The 22387-nt window shown below is 42.9% G+C and overlaps 1 protein-coding gene across 1 annotated transcript in view; it reads right to left on the bottom strand.

Annotated features, from left to right (window-relative positions):
• Positions 1–22387, bottom strand: part of MRE11 (MRE11 homolog, double strand break repair nuclease) — a gene marked incomplete at its 3' end in the record, with an annotated part of 586107 nt that overhangs the window by 291861 nt on the left and 271859 nt on the right. The window contains exon 9 of the mRNA XM_082248202.1: positions 9925–10096. Within this exon, the coding sequence (XP_082104328.1) occupies positions 9925–10096 (172 nt within the window). The remainder of the gene's footprint in view (positions 1–9924; positions 10097–22387) is intronic.

Genomic DNA, 22387 nt, shown 5'->3' with positions numbered 1-22387 from the left:
CTCTTTTTAACTAGACTTAAAAAACTAACATAAATAAGTCACCGGGACCAGATGGCTTACACCAGAGGGTCCTTTAGGAACTCAGCCAGGTGATAGCCGGACCATTGTTCCTAATTTTTACGGATAGTCTACTAATGGGAATGGTTCCAGCTGATTGGAGAAAAGCCAATGTGATACCAATATTTAAAAACAAGGGCCGAGATATATCCTTGGAAACTACAGGCTGGTTAGCCTAACATCAATAGTCTGCAAGCTATTAGAGAGGATGATTTTTTTTTTTTTTTTTCAGAATTGTCGCTTTATTTTTGTTTTTTAGCTCAAGAAATAAAAATTGCAGAGGTGATCAAATACCACTAAAAGAAAGCTCTATTTGTGGGAAAAAAAGAACATCAATTTTATTTGGGTACAGCATTGCACGACCACGCAATTGTCAGTTAAAGTAATGCAGTGCCGTATTACAAAAATGGCCTGGTCATTAAAGGCGTAAAACCTTCCGGTCCTTAAGTGGTTAAGAGAGTGCTCCTAATCTCAACTCGTTACGTGTATAGAAGACACCTGGGAGCCAGAAATCTTGCTGATTGATAGGGGATCTGTCAGTTCCCTTGGTGGAGGCTGAAGTGCTGAGAGGGCTTCCCTTGCAGCTCGGTGCGGATCACCCCTGATGGTGAAACAGGAGATGACACGTCCCAAGGAGCACTGGATGCGGATGGATCCCGGATGGATGGATGGATGGATGGTGATTTAGGACCGCTTCCAGGAGATCTATAGATGCTCAGAGAAAAGAGACAAGGTTAATGCCAGGCCGACGGTCATACACAGTGAATCAGTCCGAGGAAATGGAGGTACAAAGGGGTAAGACAAGGAGAGAGTTCGTGGAATCCAGGCCGAGGTACGTACACAGAATATCCAGCAGAGGTATGGTTCAGGCAAAGAGTCGTCAGGCAAGCCGAGGTCAAACAAGGAGAAGTGCAGATGGGTCAAGGAGCAAGCCGGGTCAAAAGCAGGAACGCAGATAAACAAACAGGTCACAGGTACTAGAGCTGATGATAAACCAGCACTGAAGCACATCCAGAGAGTGCTTTATATAGAGCCAGGGCTGGGGAGATGGGCGTGGTGACACACCTGATCTGCCTCCAGCGTTCTATTGTTGCTGAATGGTAATTCCTTTCCTGACAGCGCCCCCCCCCCCCCCCCCGAGGGGCAGCCTCTGGATGCCCTACGACCACACTTTCCCGGAAACTTGTTGTGAAACTCTCTCAGGATTTTAGGAGCATGTATGTTGCCTAATGGTTCCCAAGAATTGTCTTCCGGCGGGTATCCTTTCCATTTGATTAAATATTGAGTGCGATTGCCTTTCTGTCGACAATCTAGGATGGTCTCAACCTCGAATTCAGGCTCCCCTTCTACCGAAACTGGAGGAGGTGGTAACTCTTCTCTTCCAGGGTAGGGGCTTGGTATCGCCGGTTTAAGCAGCGAAGCATGAAACACTGGATGGATCTTAAGAGAGCCAAGCAGGATTAACTCAAAGGCTACAGGATTCACTATTCTTTTGACCTCAAAAGGACCGATGAATCTGGGCCCCAACTTCTTGGACGGACAAGACAATCTTAGATTAACTGACGAAAGCCAAACCTTGTCTCCCACCTTGTATGCTGGGTTCTCCTTCCGTTTGAGATCACAAAACTTTTTATAGGCCTGTTGTGCCTTCAGAATATTGTCCCGTAACAACTGGAGATTAGCTGCAATGGCTGCTAGCCAATCATGGACTGCGGGAACCGTAATTTCCTGATCCAGATTGGGCAAAAAGGAAGGATGGAAGCCATAATTAGCCCAAAATGGGGTTTGGTTGGTTGCGGAGTGCACAGAATTATTATAGGCGAACTCCGCGCATGGAAGCAGGGAGGTCCAGTTGTCCTGAGCACTGGTGCAGAAGCATCAGAGGTACTGTTCCAGGGTTTGATTTGTTCTTTCAGTCTGCCCGTTGCTTTGTGGATGATAAGCAGATGACAGGGACACTTCAACCGCCAAAGATTTACAGAGCTCCTTCCAGAACCTAGAGGTAAATTGAACACCTCGATCCGAGACTATATTGTTCGGAAGTCCATGAAGCCTGACCACCTCTTTGATAAATGTATTGGCTGTCTCCAAGGCAGAAGGGGTACCCATCATTGGTAGGAAGTGAGCCATTTTAGAGAGTCGGTCTACGACCACTAAGATGGTAGTAAACCCTTCTGAGGGTGGAAGCTCGACTATAAAGTCCATAGATAGACCCTTCCAGGATAGTTCCGGAATTGGCAATGGTCTTAACAGTCCCCATGACTTAACTTTTGCCCCCTTGTTGCGTTGACAGGTGATGCAGGAATCTACATATGTTTTGCAGTCCTGGTGTAATTTAGGCCACCAAAAGTGGCGTTGAATGAGTTTGAAGGTCTTCCTTACCCCAAAATGCCCTGCAAGTTTGTGGTCATGGAAGGTCTTGAGGACCATCAATCTCACTTGTGTGGGAACAAAAATTTTCTCCTGAAACCAGAGGAACCCTTCCCGCTTATGTAGAGATTCGGCTTCTTGTCCTGTATAATGGGTAGAGGCTTGCTGAATTGAGGACCGTAAGTCCATATGGATCAGAAAAAAGTTTTGAGCCGACAGGATGGTATTGGGCTCTGTTGTATCGGGAGTGTCTGGAAACATCCGGGACAGGGCATCCGCTTTTCCATTCTTAGACCCTGGCCTGTAGGTAATGTGGAAATTGAAGCGTGAGAAAAATAAGGCCCACCTGGCTTGCCGAGGTCTCAACCGTTTAGCGGCCCTCAGATATTCGAGATTCTTGTGGTCCGTGAATATCATAATAGGGTGCACTGCCCCTTCCAACAGGTACCTCCATTCCTCCAGGGCAGATTTAATGGCTAGAAGCTCTCGATCCCCCACATCATAATTCCTCTCAGGAGGTGACATCTTCCGAGAGAAAAATGCTACTGGGTGTAGTAAGGCCTTTGTGCCTTGTCGCTGGGACAGAATAGCCCCCGTGGCTACTTCTGAGGCATCTACCTCGAGAATGTAGGGTAAAGCTGGATCTGGATGTTGAAGAATCGGAGCGGTCACGAACAGGCTCTTTAATTTATCAAAGGCTAACTGGGCCTCTGGCGACCAGCGGAAACGGATCTGCTGACGTGTTAGCTGAGTGATGGGTGTGACAATTGTTGAGAAGCCTTTTACGAATCTTCTGTAGAATTTAGCGAAGCCCACAAATCGCTGAACTCCTTTCTTATCCGTGGGGGCTGGCCACTGCAAAATTGCCTTCACCTTCTGAGGATCCATCGAGACGCCCTCTGTAGAAATGATAAGCCCCAGAAACTGAATAGATCCTCTCTCAAAATCACACTTCTCCAGTTTCACGTAGAGTCCATGTTTCCTCAGGGTGGTTAGAACTTTTTTAACATGAATCCGATGAAGTTCTAGAGAGGGGGAGAAGATCAGGATGTCATCTAGGTAAACAATTAAGAAGTTATCCAGAAATTCACGGAAAATGTCATTTACCAGATGTTGGAAAGTGGCCGGGGCATTGCACAGCCCGAATGGCATGACCATATATTCATAGTGGCCAAAACGGGTTCTAAATGCAGTTTTCTACTCATCCCCCTCTCGGATGCGGACAAGATTGTATGCCCCTCGGAGGTCTAGTTTAGTAAAGACTCGAGAATTCCGGAAGCACTGGAACAATTCTGGAATTAGCGGGAGAGGGTAGCGGTTTTTAATGGTAACTTTGTTGAGTTCCCGATAATCAACACAAGGTCTTAACGTACCGTCCTTCTTCTCTACAAAAAATATTCCAGCACCAGCTGGGGAGGATGAGGGCCTGATGAACCCCTTTTTCAGATTCTCATCGACATAGGACCGGAGAGTTTCTAATTCCTTTTCAGATAGGGGGAAGATCCTTCCAAAAGGGATCTCAGCCCCTGGGAGAAGCTCAATGGGGCAGTCGTAGGGCCTGTGAGGGGGTAGAACATCAGCTTTCTTTTTGTCGAAAACATCCTTAAAGTCTCGGTAAGCTGCAGGAATGTCTTCGGAGGAATCTGAGGCCGGCTGGACGGCTAGGCAAGTGGCAGGAGCTTGGGATTCGGAAGGGAAGCAATGATCCAGGCAGTATTTGGATGAGAAGGAAATCCTCTTCTTAATCCAATCAATCTGTGGATTGTGGGCTTGGAGCCATGGTAGGCCTAGGATGACCGGGAATAAGGGAGAGGACAGCACATCGAAGCGGAGGAGCTCTTGATGACCCGAGTCCGTGGTAGTAAGGACCGGGTAGGTCTCCCTGGTCACGGGTCCGGAACTAGGACAGACCGTGAACAGCACTTACTAGGCCTCACAGGGCAATTGCGGAGGAAGTGGCCGGAAGCTCCGCAGTATAGACAGAGGTTCGCCTGGCGACGGCGTTGTCTCTCTTCGGGGGTCAGGGAGGAACGAATGAGCCCAATTTGCATAGGTTCCCCGTCTGCCGGGGCATTGACAGCTGGTCCTGGTAGAGGAGAGGCCATAAATGGGACCTTTGGCATGACCCACGTGGCTCGAGACCCTTGAAGGCGTTCTGAGCGTCGCTCCCGCAGACGCCTATCCATTTGGATGGCAAGAGCGATTAGATCCTCTAAGGATGCAGGTGTTTCTACCCGAGCCAGTTCGTCTTTTAAAGCTTCCGAGAGGCCATGATGGTACTGGTATTTCAATGCTGCCTCGTTCCAGTCCGTGTCGGCTGCCCATCTACGGAAGTCTACCGTATAGTCCTCGGCCGGGCGTTTGTTTTGCTGGAGGGCATGCAGGGCCGATTCTGCCGTGACCGTACGATGGGGATCCTCGTATAATTGGGCCATAGCCTCAAAGAAAGAGTTTGTGGAATTCAGGATTGGACTCTTCTGTTCCAATCCTGAATTTGTGTGCCCAAGTCTGAGGTTCTACGGCCAGTAGGGAAATTATGAATCCCACCTTGACGGACTCAGAGGAAAAGGTCCTAGGTTGAAGGGCTAGGTATAATAAACAAGCATTCTTGAAGGCCCTGAATTTCCTACGCTCCCCACGGAAGCGTTCGGGCGTGGGCACCCGTGGTTCCGGGGGCGGAGCTGAAGCCGAATGGCCGGAGCTAGCTTGGTCCGGTTGGGCCGGAGCCTCAGGTGGAGGAGAAGGGCCGGCCATGTTGAGTACTCGACCCTCTAGCTGGAAGTACCCATCTTGTAGCCTTTGCACAGCTTGGGTCAGGGCTGAAACCTGCTGGCATAGGGCCTCGAGCTGGGAAGCACCTCTGTCGGCCTCTGACATGGCTGGTTTATGCTGTCAGTTACCTTGGTGGAGGCTGAAGTGCTGAGAGGGCTTCCCTTGCAGCTCGGTGCGGATCACCCCTGATGGTGAAACAGGAGATGACACGTCCCAAGGAGCACTGGATGCGGATGGATCCCGGATGGATGGATGGATGGTGATTTAGGACCGCTTCCAGGAGATCTATAGATGCTCAGAGAAAAGAGACAAGGTTAATGCCAGGCAGAGGGTCATACACAGTGAATCAGTCCGAGGAAATGGAGGTACAGAGGGGTAAGACAAGGAGAGAGTCTGTGGAATCCAGGCCGAGGTAGGTACACAGAATATCCAGCAGAGGTATGGTTCAGGCAAAGAGTCGTCAGGCAAGCCGAGGTCAAACAAGGAGAAGTGCAGATGGGTCAAGGAGCAAGCCGGGTCAAAAGCAGGAACGCAGATAAACAAACAGGTCACAGGTACTAGAGCTGATGATAAACCAGCACTGAAGCACATCCAGAGAGTGCTTTATATAGAGCCAGGGCTGGGGAGATGGGCGTGGTGACACACCTGATCTGCCTCCAGCGTTCTATTGTTGCTGAATGGTAATTCCTTTCCTGACAGGATCAAATACTTTTTTCTCTCAATAAAATGCAAATCAATTTATAACTTTTTTGAAATGCGTTTTTCTGGATATTTTTGTTGTTATTCTGTATCTCGCTGTTAAAATAAACCTACAGTTAAAATTATAGACTGATCATTTCTTTGTCAGTGGGCAAACGTACAAAATCTGCAGGGGATCAAATACTTTTTTACCTCACTGTATAGATCAACTGTGTATTTGGCTGTGTGCCTGGAGTTCAGATTTAAGGATGTCCCTAGCAATAAACACAACATGGTGAACTATAGCCAACTACTGCCAATAACTTAAAAACTAATTAAGTTAGACCATGTGTGCCCACACAGCACTCACAACAGTTAAAGGGGCCACAAATCGCAAATGAAGCAACATAAGATTTTATCACGCACTGGAAAAATCATGAAACTATATATTATATATATACATTCTCAATAAAAAAAGATTACAGTGTTATTCTTATCTAGAGATCATACTCAAAGATATGCATTAAAATGTTTAACAAATTTAAAGAGTAACTCCACCTTTGTTGAGAAAAAAACATTCCCCTCTGGGTGATCTCTGTACATTACAAGGATTTTTACAATCTTTGTTGCAGATTCCAACCTTTTGTTGTTCTGAAGAAATCCCTGTTTGTTCCTCTGTGCCTCTGTGCTGTGGGTCAAATGGGAGTGGTTTCATAATTATCTAACTGCTGTGGTAGCTGCAGCTCTAATGAGGGAAGCTGCTGGGTCTGCATCCTTTTAGACATGTTCCTATTGGGAGTATCTCACCAAAAATGACATTACTGTTGCAGGGGATGCCAGAAATCTGACTTGTATCTTTGTGCAGGCTTCTGGGAAAATGGGTGAGCCAATCACACAAGCAGGAAATTATGTTTCTGGGGTGTGGTCAGTACACATTCTGTGTACAGAACTGCTCCAGGCAGCCATATTGCATTGCATTTTCAGAAAATTACAACAGCTGAAGATTGAAAAGGAAAGGCAATTTTTAATAACATTCAATTACACTATGGTTTGTGTCACAATTGTATAAGCTATATTGTTGTTATTTGCTTTATTTGCTATTTTTTTCCCAAGAAAGTAGAGTTACCCTTTAATTTGTTTTTTTTTGTTTTTTCGTAAATGCAAAATTCATTCACAACAAACGGAAACCATTAAAACAAAAATAATAATAAAAATGTGAAAAAGTAGGATGAATCCAAAGACCCAACAAATAAACAAGAACTTCAATGACGAAGTTAAAATGACTTACGCTGGCCACAAAGAAGCAATCTCCAGTAAATATTCTGAAATGATTTCCATAATTGAAACTCAATTTCCCCCTGAAGTAGCAATTTATGCCTTTAACCACAAAACTTTGATTTTTTTATATTTTTGTAGCAGCACAAAAAAGGAAAAGAATGCATCACTACCCTGCACCTCTCTAAAGTGGATCAGTTTCCTTTGGTAGCAAAGCAATAACCCACTGTTGCTTGATATCACCTAGTATTATGCGGTCTGGGTAGTATACAGCGAGGAAATCCATGTAAGCACAAGCTGAACATGCAAACTTCAAATCAATGACCTTAGCGCTGAAATGCAGACATGCTAACCAATAAGCCCAATGTGCTGTGTGCTATATTTAAAATTTGTGAAATAGGTCTATTATTCCAAAACTATTACCACTTCAGGCTTAGGTCAGACAATACATCACGTATGATTCAGTTTGATCACTACTAGTTAAAGAGCCCTGGCTGTAGTGGTGCACAAACTATTATTTTGCGTTCATGGCTAAAATGATCATTTACTACCCTGGCTGTAGTGGTGTACAAACTAGTATTTTGCTACCAAAAAAAACTAAACGGTCTACATATTGGACTTTAAAGGGTAACTCCAGTTTCGTGGGGAAAAAAGAAAATCAGCAAATAAAGAAAAAACAATATAGTGTATACATTTGCGACACAAATCGTATTGTAATTGAATGTTACTAAAAATTATCTTTCCTTTTCAATCTGCAGCTGTTGTAATTTTCTGAAAATGCAATGCAATATGGCTACCTGGAGCTGTTCTGTACACAGAATGTATACTGACCCCACCCCAGAAACATCATTTCCCGCTTGTGTGATTGGTTCACCCATTTCCCCAGAAGCCTGCACAAAGATATAAGTCAGATTTCTGGCATCCCCTGCAACAAAAAATGTCATTTTTGGTGAGATACTCCCAATAGAAACACGTCTAAAGGGATGCAGACCCAGCAGCTATCCTCCTTAGAGCTCTGCAGCTGCCACAGCTTATAGATAATTATAAAACCACTCCCATTTGACCCACTCAGCACAGAGAAACAAACAATGATTTCTTCAGAATAACAAAATGTAGGAATCTGCAACAAAGTTTGTTAAAATCCCTGCAATGTACAGAGATCACCCAGAGGGGAATGTTTTATTTTATCAGTAAAAGTGGAGTTACACATTAAAAAATGTCACCAACATCTTCCAGATTCCGCAAGTGTTTCTGATCTGGTCTGTCATTGCTGAACAAAAAGAAGCATCCATGCTGTACTATATTTTACATTTTTAAAGCTGAACTTCATTCAGACAAAACATCAATATATCAAGAGTATAATTCTCTTTGACTAAGGCATAATTCAATGTATTTTAACCACTTCTGGACCAGAAGGTTTTACCCCCTTAATGACCAGGTCATTTTTTGCGATTCGGCATTGCGTTAAAATTGCGCGGTGTTTTGAGCTGTACCCAAATACAATTGATGTCCTTTTTTTCCCACAAATAGAGCTTTCTTTTGGTGGTATTTGATCACCTCTGCGGTTTTTAGATTTTGCGCTATAAACAAAAAAAAAAGCGACAATTTTGAAAAAAAAAGCCATATTTTTTACTTTCTGCTATAAAACATTCCCAATAAAAAAAAAATTAAAAATTTAATTTTTTTTATCTGTTTAGGCCAAATTGTATTCTGCTACATATTTTTGGTAAACAACCACAAACAGATCGCAGTTTCAGCTTAGCTGAAACTGTTAATCTGTCCCTGCCTGTCTGAGAGAAGATCCGCCTGCTTTGTTTACATAAGTAGGCGGGTCTTCTCTCGGTTTCCCCGGACGATCGCGGGAGAGCAATCGTCGGCGCTCCTCCCGCAGCCCGCCTCCCGCTGTGTCTAAACCACATGCACTCCAGCCACGTAGTACATGACTGGACGCAGCCGAGCCGCCCTGCCGCAGTAAAAAGGCAGCGGGCGCTCGGCAAGTGGTTAAAATACAACTAGTGTAAGAACCTAGAATTGTCCTGATCTACAAACGGAGAAGAGAGTTTAGCGAGCAGATAGGCAACCTTGTCATTGTGCTGAAGCTACTTCAGTGTCGAATCCGCAAGCCGGTGGGCGTGTTAATCCAGTGTTCCTGTCCAAACTGTTCTAATCCTGCAGTAGTGGAGGAGAACCTGGCTGTGCTTACTGGCCTGTCAACTTTCTAAACCTCACACACTCTTTCCCATCTTCTAAGTATAAATTGTGCAAGGTCTAGAAGTTGACAAGGGAGTAACTGCCTGCTTCCAGGTAACCTACCGCACACTCTAGCTAGATCGGTAGACTTAGCTTAAAGAAAAAAGGATTCAGGGTTTACTAAATGGAATCAGAAATTCGCTGGTTGATTATATTTACTGCTTGAAAGTGCATTTCAAAAATGCTTTTCGCTATACAAGCTTGAGGTTTTCTGGTATCTAGGCAGTATTTCCTAACTTGTTTTCAAACAGAATACAACATTTTATGATTTTTATTCCCTCTGTATCTCCGTATGTGCTTCAGTACATCTTCAGGCTTGCCACATTTTCCCTTGAAGGTAAACAACCTTTGTAGATTGGAAGAAAAGAAAAATAGGAATTCCTAGATATTCCACCAACAATAATATATATTCTGTGCACACAGGAATGCCAAGGTCTGAAAATAATGTCTCGATATAGCAGCACAAGTCTAGGAGATGGCAGGAGGGTTAACAAAGCACAAACTAAAACAAAGTTGAAATACCTTCTCTATGCAGAAGTTTTCAATGTCTTGTGTCACTTTAGGATTGTCGGGGTTGAATATGTCTGGGAAATCAGCCAAAACAAGGTCTTCGATGAAGAACTGTCGTACGGTCTGCAGAGGGATTTTCTGCATGTTCATTTTCTTATTTTTGATCCGTAATAAGCCCACATGTCTAGAAAGTTTAAAGAAGGAGAAAGTTAGGAGGTTCTTTGCTTTAAATACATTGAAATTTATAAATAATAAAGTTTTATGAAAAATGCAAGATATAATAAAGTAACCCTCTTACTATACCATCTAACAGTATCTGTGAATAGAGGCTGTTGTAAGCTTATTACTATTCCATCTCTCATGTCAGAGTTTCTATATCAATCCCTAGAAAGCAGCAGTGGAACTCTGTAAAAATCGGCCTTACTTATTTTCTTTTTCCCTTCCTTAATCCCCCCTTTCCCTATTAGTCATCTATTCAGCCAATAGAAAAAAAGTTACAGCCAACTGAGAAGTGGAGTATAAGGTCAGTGTATTAAAACGTAACTCCACTTGTAATAAAAAAAGGAAAAAGGGGAGGGAAGGGGAAGGAGAAAGGGGGAATGGCGGGACTTTAAATGAGACTCGTGCAATAGAGTCTCCATTCCTATATGCGTATGCATTAATAAGAACACATGGTGTTCAAAAAAGTTGGGACTTTACATGAGGTGTGCCCAGTGTATGATAATGATAATGATGGTATAAGAACCTATGCTGGTAAACATAAAGAGGTCAAATGAATTGGTAAAAGGCATTTATTATCAGATCTGTAGCGGGTAACAACAGTATATCTGAGTAGAAAACACATATCAAAAATTAGTAAATGATATATAAGACAATACATAATAATCAGAATGTTAAAATAATAATTTAGCACATAAAAATATTAATTGATTCAGTAACATGATTGAAAATATATATAGGTATTGATGTACATATTTTTCGGAAACCGATGATGGAATACAGTGCATTGCGAAAGCATTCGGCCCCCTTGAACTTTCCAACCTTTTGCCACATTTCAGGCTTCAAACATAAAGATATAAAACTGTAATTTTTTTTTTTTTTTTTTTTAAAGGATGAATCAACAAGTGGGACACAATCATGAAGTGGAACGAAATTTATTGGATATTTCAAACTTTTTGAACAAATAAAAAACTGAAAAATTGGGCGTGCAAAATTATTCAGCCCCCTTAAGTTAATACTTTTTAGCGCCACCTTTTGCTGTGATTACAGCTGTAAGTCGCTTGGGGTATGTCTCTATCAGTTTTGCACATCGAGAGACTGAAATTTTTGCCCATTCCTCCTTGCAAAACAGCTCGAGCTCAGTGAGGTTGGATGGAGAGCGTTTGTGAATAGCAGTTTTCAGTTCTTTCCACAGATTCTCGATTGGATTCAGGTCTGGACTTTGACTTGGCCATTCTAACACCTGGATATGTTTATTTGTGAACCATTCCATTGTAGATTTTGCTTTATGTTTTGGATCATTGTCTTGTTGGAAGACAAATCTACGTCCCAGTCTCAGGTCTTTTGCAGACTCCATCAGGTTTTCTTCCAGAATGGTCCTGTATTTGGCTCCATCCATCTTCCCATCAATTTTAAATTCCAAACTGTAAAAAGGAGTGCGCACGCAGACCTCGGATCATAACGCTTTAATGGTGGACAATACAAAACAGAAAAAGGTTGCACTCACATTTATGTCCTTATAGGACAAGCATATCAGTGGTAGCTTCTAACTCCTCCCGTCCTTCCTGGGTAACCTCCAGTCTCGCTGTTCGCAGCTCACGCCGCTCCAGCCCGCTCCAGCCCGCTCTCAATCACTTCCTGCTCCTGCCCCCCCCGCCGGATCATAACGTGTGGACAATAGTGCGCCTGCGCACTCTCCCGCCGTCATTCACCGCCGGATGAGCTGGCCTTAGCCTTGGCCGAGGCTGTGTGCAGTGTGGGGCGGATAGATGGAGGGATCCAAGGGGATGCAATACCTGCTGATGGTTGCTATGGACAACGCATTTCGGAGGCCATGCCTCCTCCCTCAGGTCCCACCCTGCTTCCTGTTCCACCTGCCCATTATATACCCATGTACTCCAGCCCTAATTATAGACAATTGCTCTTAAAGGGCCAGACCAGGGATAAAGCTACCCATAATGCGGGAGGAGCAAGGGGCCATGCAATCAAATAAACAATATATTAAAATTTTTAAATTTTAAAGACATCAATATTAATATTAAAAACCACAAAAAAAAAAAAAAAAAAAGATCTTGAATAATTTTTTTTTTCCCTTTTTTTAAAAAATATTTTTAAAAAAAGAAATAAATACAAAAACATTATAAGGCTCCAGCAGATAAAAATACGCATGAGGTATGAATGTACTGGGCACCTATCCTCATATGTCCAGAGCATACTAGGTGCCAAATAAGATAATAAAAAGTTTTATCAACTACTAGGTATCACATAGACATCCCATCCATTTTAACCATCTTCCCTGTCCCTGCTGAAGAAAAGCAGGCCCAAACCATGATGCTGCCACCACCATGTTTGACAGTGGGGATGGTGTGTTCAGGGTGATGAGTTGTGTTGCTTTTACGCCAAACATAACGTTTTGCATTGTTACCAAAAAGTTTGATTTTGGTTTCATCTGACCAGAGCACCTTCTTCCACATGTTTGTGTGTCTCCCAGGTGGCTTGTGGCAAACTTTAAACAGCACTTTTTATGGATATCTTTAAGAAATGGCTTTCTTCTCTCCACTCTTCCATAACGGACAGATTTGTGCAGTATACGACTGATTGTTGTCCTATGGACAGAGTCTCCCACCTCAGCTGTAGATCTCTGCAGTTCATCCAGAGTGATCATGGGCCTCTTGGCTGCATCTCTGATCAGTCTTCTCCTTGTATGAGCTGAAAGTTTAGAGGGACGGCCAGGTCTTCGTAGATTTGCAGTGGTCTGATACTCCTTACATTTCAATATTATCGCTTGCACAGTGCTCCTTGGGATGTTTAAAGCTTGGGAAATCTTTTTGTATCCAAATCCGGCTTTAAACTTCTCCACAACAGTATCTCGGACCTGCCTGGTGTGTTCATTGTTCTTCATGATGCTCTCTGCGCTTTAAACGGATCTCTGAGACAGTGCAGGTGCATTTATACAGAGACTTGATTACACACAGGTGGATTCTATTTATCATCATTAGTCATTTAGGTCAACATTGGATCATTCAGAGATCCTCACTGAACTTCTGGAGAGAGTTTGCTGCACTGAAAATAAAGGGGCTGAACAATTTTGCACGGCCAAATTTTTCCGTTTTTTATTTGTTAACAAAGTTTGAAATATCCAATAAATTTTGTTCCACTTCATGATTGTGTCCCACTTGTTGTTGATTCTTCAAAAAAAATTACAGTTTTATATCTTTATGTTTGAAGCCAAAAATTTGGCAAAAGGTCGAAAAGTTCAAGGGGGCCGAATACTTTCGCAATGCACTGTATATGATAGAGCTTGTAGTTGTAGATTGCCTTCTTAAGCTCAACGCGTTTCGTGAAATTCATTCACTTTATCAAGAGCAGGCTTGGTCACAATATCTGAGAAAGATATATTACTGTATCCAAAAAAAGAGGAAAAGGTAACTAGAGAGGGGAACTTACAATGAAATGTTAACTGTCAGTGAGGCTGCGGAGTTGTCCAGCAGTATGTCCAGATGGGAACTGAGGGGGCAAAACCTGTGACAAGGCCAGAGCATGAGGACCATGTAGGGGTTAAATGGTCTTCATAAGGGTCTGAAAAAATTCAGTTGATGGGCAGGTAAAATTCTATAAGGGTATATATATAGGTAATATATATCAGAGGTTATATCTAAAAAATAACCATATGTGATACAAAAGAATAAGATGGGACCCAAGACCAGGGTGTAAGGAAATGGAACAAACATATGTGCACGAGTAGACCAGATAGGGTGAAATGTAGAGAAATTGTAAAGAAAAAAAGAAAAAAACAAAATGAACAAATATAAAACAACAACCCCAAGTGACATGGCAGAACCGTCAATAGTGGTCATGTGCCCATGCATGAATAAATCAAGTGAATGAAAGAACAACCCCCATGCTCTGGCCTTGGCCTGGGGTTTGCCCCCTCAGTTCCCATCTGGACATACTGCTGGACAACTCTGCAGCCTCACTGACAGTTAACATTTTATTGTAAGTTCCCCTCTCTAGTTACCTTTTCCTCTTTTTTCGGATACAGTTAATACTTATATGTATATATATATATATATATATATATATATATATATATATATATATATATATATCTTTCTCAGATATTGTGACCAAGCCTGCTCTTGATAAAGTGAATGTATTTCACGAAACGCGTTGAGCTTAAGAAGGCAATCTACAACTACAAGCTCTATCATATACTCCATCATCGGTTTCCGAAAAATATGTACATCAATACCTATATATATTTTCAATCATGTTACTGTATCAATTAATATTTTTATGTACTAGATTATTATTTTAACATTCTGATTATTATATATTGTCTTATATATAGTTTACTAATTTTTGATATGTGTTTTCTACTCAGATATACTGTTGTTACCCGCTACAGATCTGTTAATAAATGCCTTTTACCAATTCATTTGACCTCTTTATGCTTACCAGCATAGGTTCTTATACCATCATTATCATACACTGGGCACACCTCATATAAAGTCGTAACTCCACTTGTGTTGAGAAAAAAACATTCCCCTCTGGGTGATCTCTGTACATTACAAGAATTAGAACAACCTTTGCTGCATATTCCTACCTTTTGTTATTCTGAAAAAAATCACTGTTAGTTCCTCTGTGCCCCTGTGCTGAGTAGGTCTAATGGGAGTGGTTTCATAATTATCAATCAGCTGTGCACCTGTAGAAATTTTTAAAGCTTCGCCTATGGGGTTTCTTAATCACTCAATGACCAGGCCCTATTTTGCGATTCGGCACTGCGCTATTTTAATGGACAATTGCCACTGTACCCAAACGAAACTGACGTCCTTTTTTACCCACAAATATAGCTTTCTTTTGGTGGTATTTAATCACCTGTGCGATTTTTGTTTGCGCTACAAAAAAAAAGCGCGACAATTTTGAAAAAATTACTATATTTTTCACATTCTTTTATATGAAATTCTAAAAAAATGTAAAAATCAAAATTTTTTAACATTTTAGGCCAACTTGTTTTCTGCTACATATTTTTGGTAAAAAATAAAAAAAAAATCGCAATAAGCGTGTTTTGATTGGTTTGTGCAAAAGTTATTGCGTTTACTAACTACGGGAAAGATTTATGTAATTTTTGCTTTTTTACTAGTAATGCCGGCGATCTGCGATTTTTTTTGCGGGACTGCGACATTGTGGCGGACAGATCGGACCCCTAACTGACATTTTTGACACTTTTGGGGGTACCAGTGACATTACTATAGTAATCAGTGCTAAAAATATACACTGTTACTGTAAAAATGACACTGGCAGGGAAGGGGTTAACATTACTGGTGATCAGTGGATTAAATGTATCCCTAGGGGCGTGATTCTAACTGTCAGGGGGCGTGCCTTTTGCAGTAATCACAGAGACACGCGATCCTATATAGAAGGATCACATAGCCTCTGTGATCACTTCAGGGAGAATGACAGACGGCTGTGTTTACATCAGCCATCTGTCTTTCTCTCTCAGCTGCGGGAGATCGCGAGTGGCCGATGGCCATCAGAGCCGCCAGGCACACGCACTGGCTCTCCAGCTGACGAGAGGGGGCGGGAGCGCGCCGCCGGCGGCGCTCGCCCCCTAGAGTCTCCTGAGTGAGCGATGTAACATAACGTCGCTTTGCCCAGGAGCAGCTACCTGCCGCAGTAAAACTGCGGTGGGCGGTCGTTATGTGGTTAAGTACCAATGTTTGTCGACATTCCACGAGCGTGCGCAATTTTGAAGCATGACATGTTGGGTATATATTTACCCGGCATAACATTATCTTTCACATTTTAGAAAATTGGGCAAACTTTACTGTTTTCTTATATTTTATTTAACCTCCTGCCGTCCGCGCTACAGCCTATATACGGCTGCAGCGCGGACTCGAATTTTCGGGAGGCCGTTTTTAAACGGCCTCCCAGTGACACGCCCCCCGCGCGCTCCCGCGAGCGCGCATCGGGGGGAATCTGTGTCGGCTGTGTCCCTTGGACACAGCCGATCACAGATCGTGGTGAATGGCCAATCACAGCGGCCATTCACCACGTGATCAAGCCGTCCAATGAGAGATGATCTCATATGTAAACATATGAGATCATCTCTCATCGCCGGCGCTCCTTCCTCACACAGAGCCTGCGTGTGAGGAAGGAGGGAGAGCTGCACAGCGCCGGGGACACAGAAAAAAGTAATCAGGGCACCGATCACCAGTGCCCTGATTACCAGAGGTACACCAAACACACCTTCAATGCCCACAGTGCCCACCATCAGTGCACACAATCAGTGCCCATAGTGCTGCCAGTCAGTGCCCATCAGTGCCTGCTCATCTAGGCACTGATGAGCACTGACTGGCAGCACTATGGGCACTGAGTGTGGTGCTGCTCATCAGTGCCGCCCATCAGTGCTCATCAGTGCCACCCGCCAGTGCCCATCAGTGCCACCCACCAGTGCCCATCAGTGCTGCCCACCAGTGCCCATCAGTGCCGCCCGCCAGTGCCCATCAGTGCCGCCCGTCAGTGCCACCTCTCAGTGCCCGTCAGTGCCACCTCTCAGTGCCCAGCAGTGCCACCTCTCAGTGCCCAGCAGTGCCACCTCTCAGTGCTCATCAGTGCCGCCTATCAGTGCGGCATATTAGTACCTCCTCATCAGTGCCACCTCATCAGTGCCCATAAGTGCCACCTCAGCAGTGCCCATAAGTACCACCTCATCAGTGCCCATCAGTGCAGCCTATCAGTGCCCATCAGTGCCGCCTCATCAGCGCACATCAGTGAAGGAGAAAAATTTATTTATTTTCAAAATTTACTCGCAAAAAATAAGAAAAACTTTTTTTTTTCAAAATTTTCTGTCTTTCTTTTTTTTTATAAAAAATAAAAAACCCAGAGATGATTAAATGCCACCAAAAGAAAGCTCTATTTGTGTGAAAAAAATGATAAAAATTTTATATGGGTACAGTGTAGCATGACCGCGCAATTGTCATTCAAAGCGTGCGAGCGCTGAAAGCTAAAAATTGGTCTGGATGGGAAGGGTGTTTAAGTGCACAGAAGGCAAGTAGTTAAAAAGAGTGAATTTTTTCCAAAAAAATTGCGTTTGGAAGACCGCTGCGCAAATACGGTGTGATAAAAAATATTGCAACGATCTCCATTTTATTCTCTAGGGTCCCTGCTAAAAAAAAAATGTATGTTTTGGGGGTTCTAAGCAATTTTCGAGCAAAAAAAATGATTTTAACTTGTAAACTACAAGTGTCAGAAATAGGCCCGGTCCTTAAGTGGTTAAACTATGTAGTGCAAGGGCCTGACTAATTGGATACAATTGAAAGTTGTTTAGTTTGACCTTAAATTATATGGTTTTTGTTAAATCTAAAGGAAAACTCTACGAGATAATTGAACATGTATGGCCAGCCTTAGGCAGACTTCTATGAAAATTATTTAGCCAATCACACAAGCAGGAAATTATGTTTCTGGGGTGTGGTCAGTATACATTCTGTGTAAAGAACAAATCCAGGTAGCCATTTTGCATTGCATTTTCAGAAAATTACAGCAGCTGCTGATTGAAAAACAAAGGTAATTTTTAATAACATTCAATTACAATATGACTTGTGTTGCAATTGTATACGCTATATTATTTTTCTTTATTTGCTATTTTTTCCCCCCCCAAAAAAGTGGAGTTACCCCTTAAAGTGGAACTTTAGTCACAAAAAAAGTCCTGCTAGATCACTTTAGGGTGGCCCCCTCTGCAGGTATAGCTAAGTAAGACATTAAAAATAAGTACCTATACTTTGTAAAAATCAGGTAATACACTGTCTCTCCCTGCTCTGCACATGCTCAGTTGCTCTTAAGTTTTTAGGCACTGCAGAGTTTGTAGAGGCCAATCTGCTGATAGCCATCAAGCAGAATTTAACCCTTCTATCCTTTCCTTTACACCCAAGGAAGCTGCTTCTGTTTGATCTGCAATTGCCATTGTGCTGTACATGTGATCAGATATGACACCAGCCATTTGATGGTTTGACAGTTGAGTTGAGGACACAAGCAAATGTGAGTTAGTCCCGGCATTTCAGGAACTTAACTTTTTTTGAAACCATTAAATCAATGAGTTGTGATGGGTAAAGTTCTGCTTTAAGTAACGCCTAAAGAAGTCAGGGTTTTCACAGCTGCTATTTTTACAGAACTGTGACGTGAGAGGAGGGCCATATAGGGGGTTTACTAAAACTGGAGAACACAGATTCTTGTGCATCTGTGCATAGAAACCAATCTAACTTGTCCAATTAAAGTGGAACTTTACCAATGACAACTTGATAAAAAATAACGTTCTTTAGCAAGGAACATACATTTCACATTAATAATTATGGTACCAAAATTAGTGTGTGCTGTACATTGCCTCCAGCATTTCTTCATGCCTGAAACTGCCATTTTGCTGAAGTCCAGAGCCCCTGAACAGCAGTAGGCCATAAAGTGGAACTAAACCCATCGATTTAAGAGTAAAAAAAAAAAAAACAGTTACATTCCTGAAATATCGTTGTGCTATCAGAATACCGCTACCTGTCAGATTCTGCAACCGGAAGTGATGTTCGGACGAGACCAAGTTACTGCGCATGTGCCATGCGTTTCAACATGGCCACTATGCTTTCCAAAAGGTTTTCTAATTCGGCAGAATACAAAGCAGCTGCGGACATCTTCTTACACCCACGCAAGTCTTGAAGTTTACGATTTATTTGAGCAGTAAACTCACCTGATAGACTGAAATAGACTTTTTCACCGCGACCGAGTGAAATAGTCTATTTCACTATATAATCAGTTTGTTGCTGATCAGTGCTGGGTGTACAAAGATGGCCGTCGCCACCTTCTACCTGCAGATTTCTCGCTACTCGCTATACTATTTTACAATAATAATAATAATAGAATTACTGTTATTCAGTATATAAGGTGAGTTTACTGCTAAAATAAGTGAAAAATTCAAGACTTGTTTGGGCGTTAGAAGATGTCTGCAACTGCTTCGTGTTCTGTCACATTAGGAAACCTATTGGAACGCAAATCAGCCATGTTGGAACGCATGGCGCATGCGCAGTAACTTGGTCTCGTCCGAACGTCACTTCAGGTTGCAGAATCTGATAGGTAGTGATAATTGCTAACTGTCACATATATTTGTGTCCTCAACCAAACTGTCAACCCATCAAACGGCTGGTGTCATAACTGACCACTTGTGCAGCACCATGGCAGTTGCAGACCAAACAAAAGCAGCTTTCTTGGCTGTAAAGGATAGGAGAGTTTAAAGCGGAGTTCCAGCCATTTACTCACCTGTCCAACGGTCCAGCGATGCGGCCGCCGGAAGCCTCGATCCTCTCCCACGGCGCCGGCATCACTGCTGTGGGCACCCGGCTGTTACAGTTTGCGGCTTCACAGTCGGGTGCCCACTGCGCATGCGCGAGTCGCGCTGCGCGCCGTGATTGGCCGGCAATCTTCTGGGACCTCTGACGTGTCCCAGAAGATTGCAGGGAGGGAGGGGGAGAGGAGAACTTCCGCTCAGGGCGCCGCGGCGCTCCGAGCGGAAGTGGGAGCGGGTACCTGTCAAAACTAGGTACCCGCTCCCCCCCCCCAAAAATGACATGCCAAATGTGGCATGTCGGGGGGTCAGGACTCCCTAAAGCGGAAGTTCCACTTTTGGGTGGAACTCCGCTTTAATTCCGCTTTAAGGCTGTCACCAGATCGACCTCTACAAACTCAGCAGTGCCTAAAAATGGTATATCTAAAAAATGCTGCGCAATCAATAGTGAACCAACCAGTGGTCAAATGTATAAGTGAATCAATAAATATCATAGAAGTGAAAAAAGTGTGATAAAAATAGAATACCATCAATAGTGAACGATCACATAAATAAATACATAAATAGTTAGTGTAAGCAGACGTTTACATAAATCAGTTTTGTGCAAATAAGTCCCAATGCATGAAGTGTTGCCACTTAAAAAAATAAATTCTTCAAAAATGCCAATAGTGCTGAAACCATGCAGGTATAAAGCCACATAAAGTGACAATGTGCTCCAAAGGTGCCACAGTGAAGATCTCTCCCAAAAAACTGTGCACCCCCTTGTGATTGGGCACTCACCTTGATGCGTGTGACTTTGCAATTAAGCTCAGTCAAAAATTCAGACTTTGCAAATAAGCTCAGTCATATCCCCCTGATGAAGACACCAGGTCCCTGGGTCGTCACGCGTAGGGGAGGGGCAAGGACGAACAGAACACTGCACTGATCAAGCCTGTGACTGAGATGCTGTCAGCTATTGCTGCTTGTGCTAGGCTGTTTATCTCACCACACCACCACGATACTTACCTGCCTATTGATGCCCATGATAGATTGGTGCACTCTAGCACCTTCGGACTGTGAGTAGTTTGATACATTTCATTCAATAAAATTTTAAAAGGATTTTAGCACTATCTAGCTTCTATTCCTTTATATGATATCAATGCTATATACCTGAAGGAGTGATACCCTATGAAGGATCCCCACCTGGGGGGATTGAATAGATCGTATTTCAGTCCAAGGAGACATTAAGCGTTTTTGACTGAGCTTAATTGCAAAGTCACACGCATCAAGGTGAGCGCCCAATCACAAGGGGGTGCACAGGTTTTTGGGAGAGATCCTTACTGTGGCACCATTGGAGCACATTGTCACTTTATGTGGCTTTATACCTGCATGATTTCAGCACTATTGGCACTTTTGAAGAATTGATTTTTTAAGAGGCAACACTTCATGCATTGGGACTTATTTGCACAAAACAGATTTTTGTACACGTCTGCTTACACTAACTATTTATTTATTTATGTGATTGTTCACTATTGAGAGTCCATTCACACTGCCGCGACTTGTGAGGCGACTTGTGTGCCCTCAAGTCGCCCCCAAGTCGCTTGACATAACAAAAGCAATGTTAATCAATGAGTGCCGTCTTAATGGGCACTACTGAAGTCGCTCCGACTTCTGAAAAGGGTCCTGTACTACTTTGAGGCGACTTGTATCCGACTTGTCCCATAGAGTTCAATGGGAGTCGCCTCCTTATCTTATTTGAAGCGACTTGTGATCCGACTTTCCATTAAAATGGTCCTGAACCAGAAAAAAAGATAATTTTTCTTAGAATTTTTAGTAGCACAGGCATAGGGCTCCTCTCCACCTGGGCATTTTTGTTGCAGGCATTTTTGGAGGAAGGCATGACTTTTTTTGGATTTAGTGTCTGGGGGGTCTAAAAAGTGTACCCCCGAAAGGGTCAATCTGTCCGCTGCAATGTCGCAGTCCCGCTAAAAATCGCAGATCACCGCCTTTACTAGTAAAAAAAAAAAATTAAAATGACATAAATCTTTCCCGTAGTTAGTAGACGCTATAACTTTTGCGCAAACCAATCAAAATACGCCTTTTGCAATTTTTTTTACCAAAATTATGTAGCAGAAAACAAATTGGCCTAAAATGTTAAAAAATTTTGATTTTTAATTTTTTTTGAGAATGTTATATAGCAAAAAGTGAAAAATATTTTTTATTTTTTTCCAGAATTGTCGCTCTTTCTTTATAGCGCAGAAAATAAAAATCGCACAGGGGATCTATTACCACCAAAAGAAAGCTCTATATGTGGGGAAAAAAAAGGACATCAATTTTATTTGGGTACAGCGTCGCACGACCGCCAAATTGTCCGTAAAGTGCCAAATCGCAAAATATGGCCTAGTTATTAGGGGGGAAATCTTCCAGTCCAGAAGTGGTTGAAGTGGTTAAACTGGTTAAACTGCAGTAGCTTAGCCTGAGCAGAATTTTTTTTTCCTGATTTAAACCACTTCCATTATGACATGACTGGTTTTTCAAATCTGCTTTCAGGACGCAACAACAGTGCACACTGTGGCTCTCTTCATGAGAACACAGGAAAGAAAACTACCCAAAAATGATAATTCAGCTACACGTGGAGGGTGCTGAGATGCAACACCTATTGGTTTCTAGCTCAAATGCAAGATCTCTGCCTAGTTCCTGAATATGACCTTCCTGCATTTTCCAAGATCTACGAACCTCTTATGTGAACTTTCCTCCATCTGTTAAACGCAGATAAAATTTGTGGATGGATTGATCTTTTAGATTTCCCCATTTGTGCTCCAAAGAGGCCTCAGGACACGCTTGAAAACCTTTAGTTAACCGGTTGCCGACCGCCGCACGACTATATACTGCGGCGGTCAGCCCCGGCCAGGCAGAGTGACGTAGCGGTACGTCACTAGCCTTCGCCGCTCTGGT

Source organism: Pelophylax lessonae (genome assembly GCF_965119305.1).
Source record: "Pelophylax lessonae genome assembly, chromosome: 2".
NCBI lineage: Eukaryota > Metazoa > Chordata > Amphibia > Anura > Ranidae > Pelophylax > Pelophylax lessonae.
This window is presented reverse-complemented; position numbering and strand designations above follow the sequence as displayed.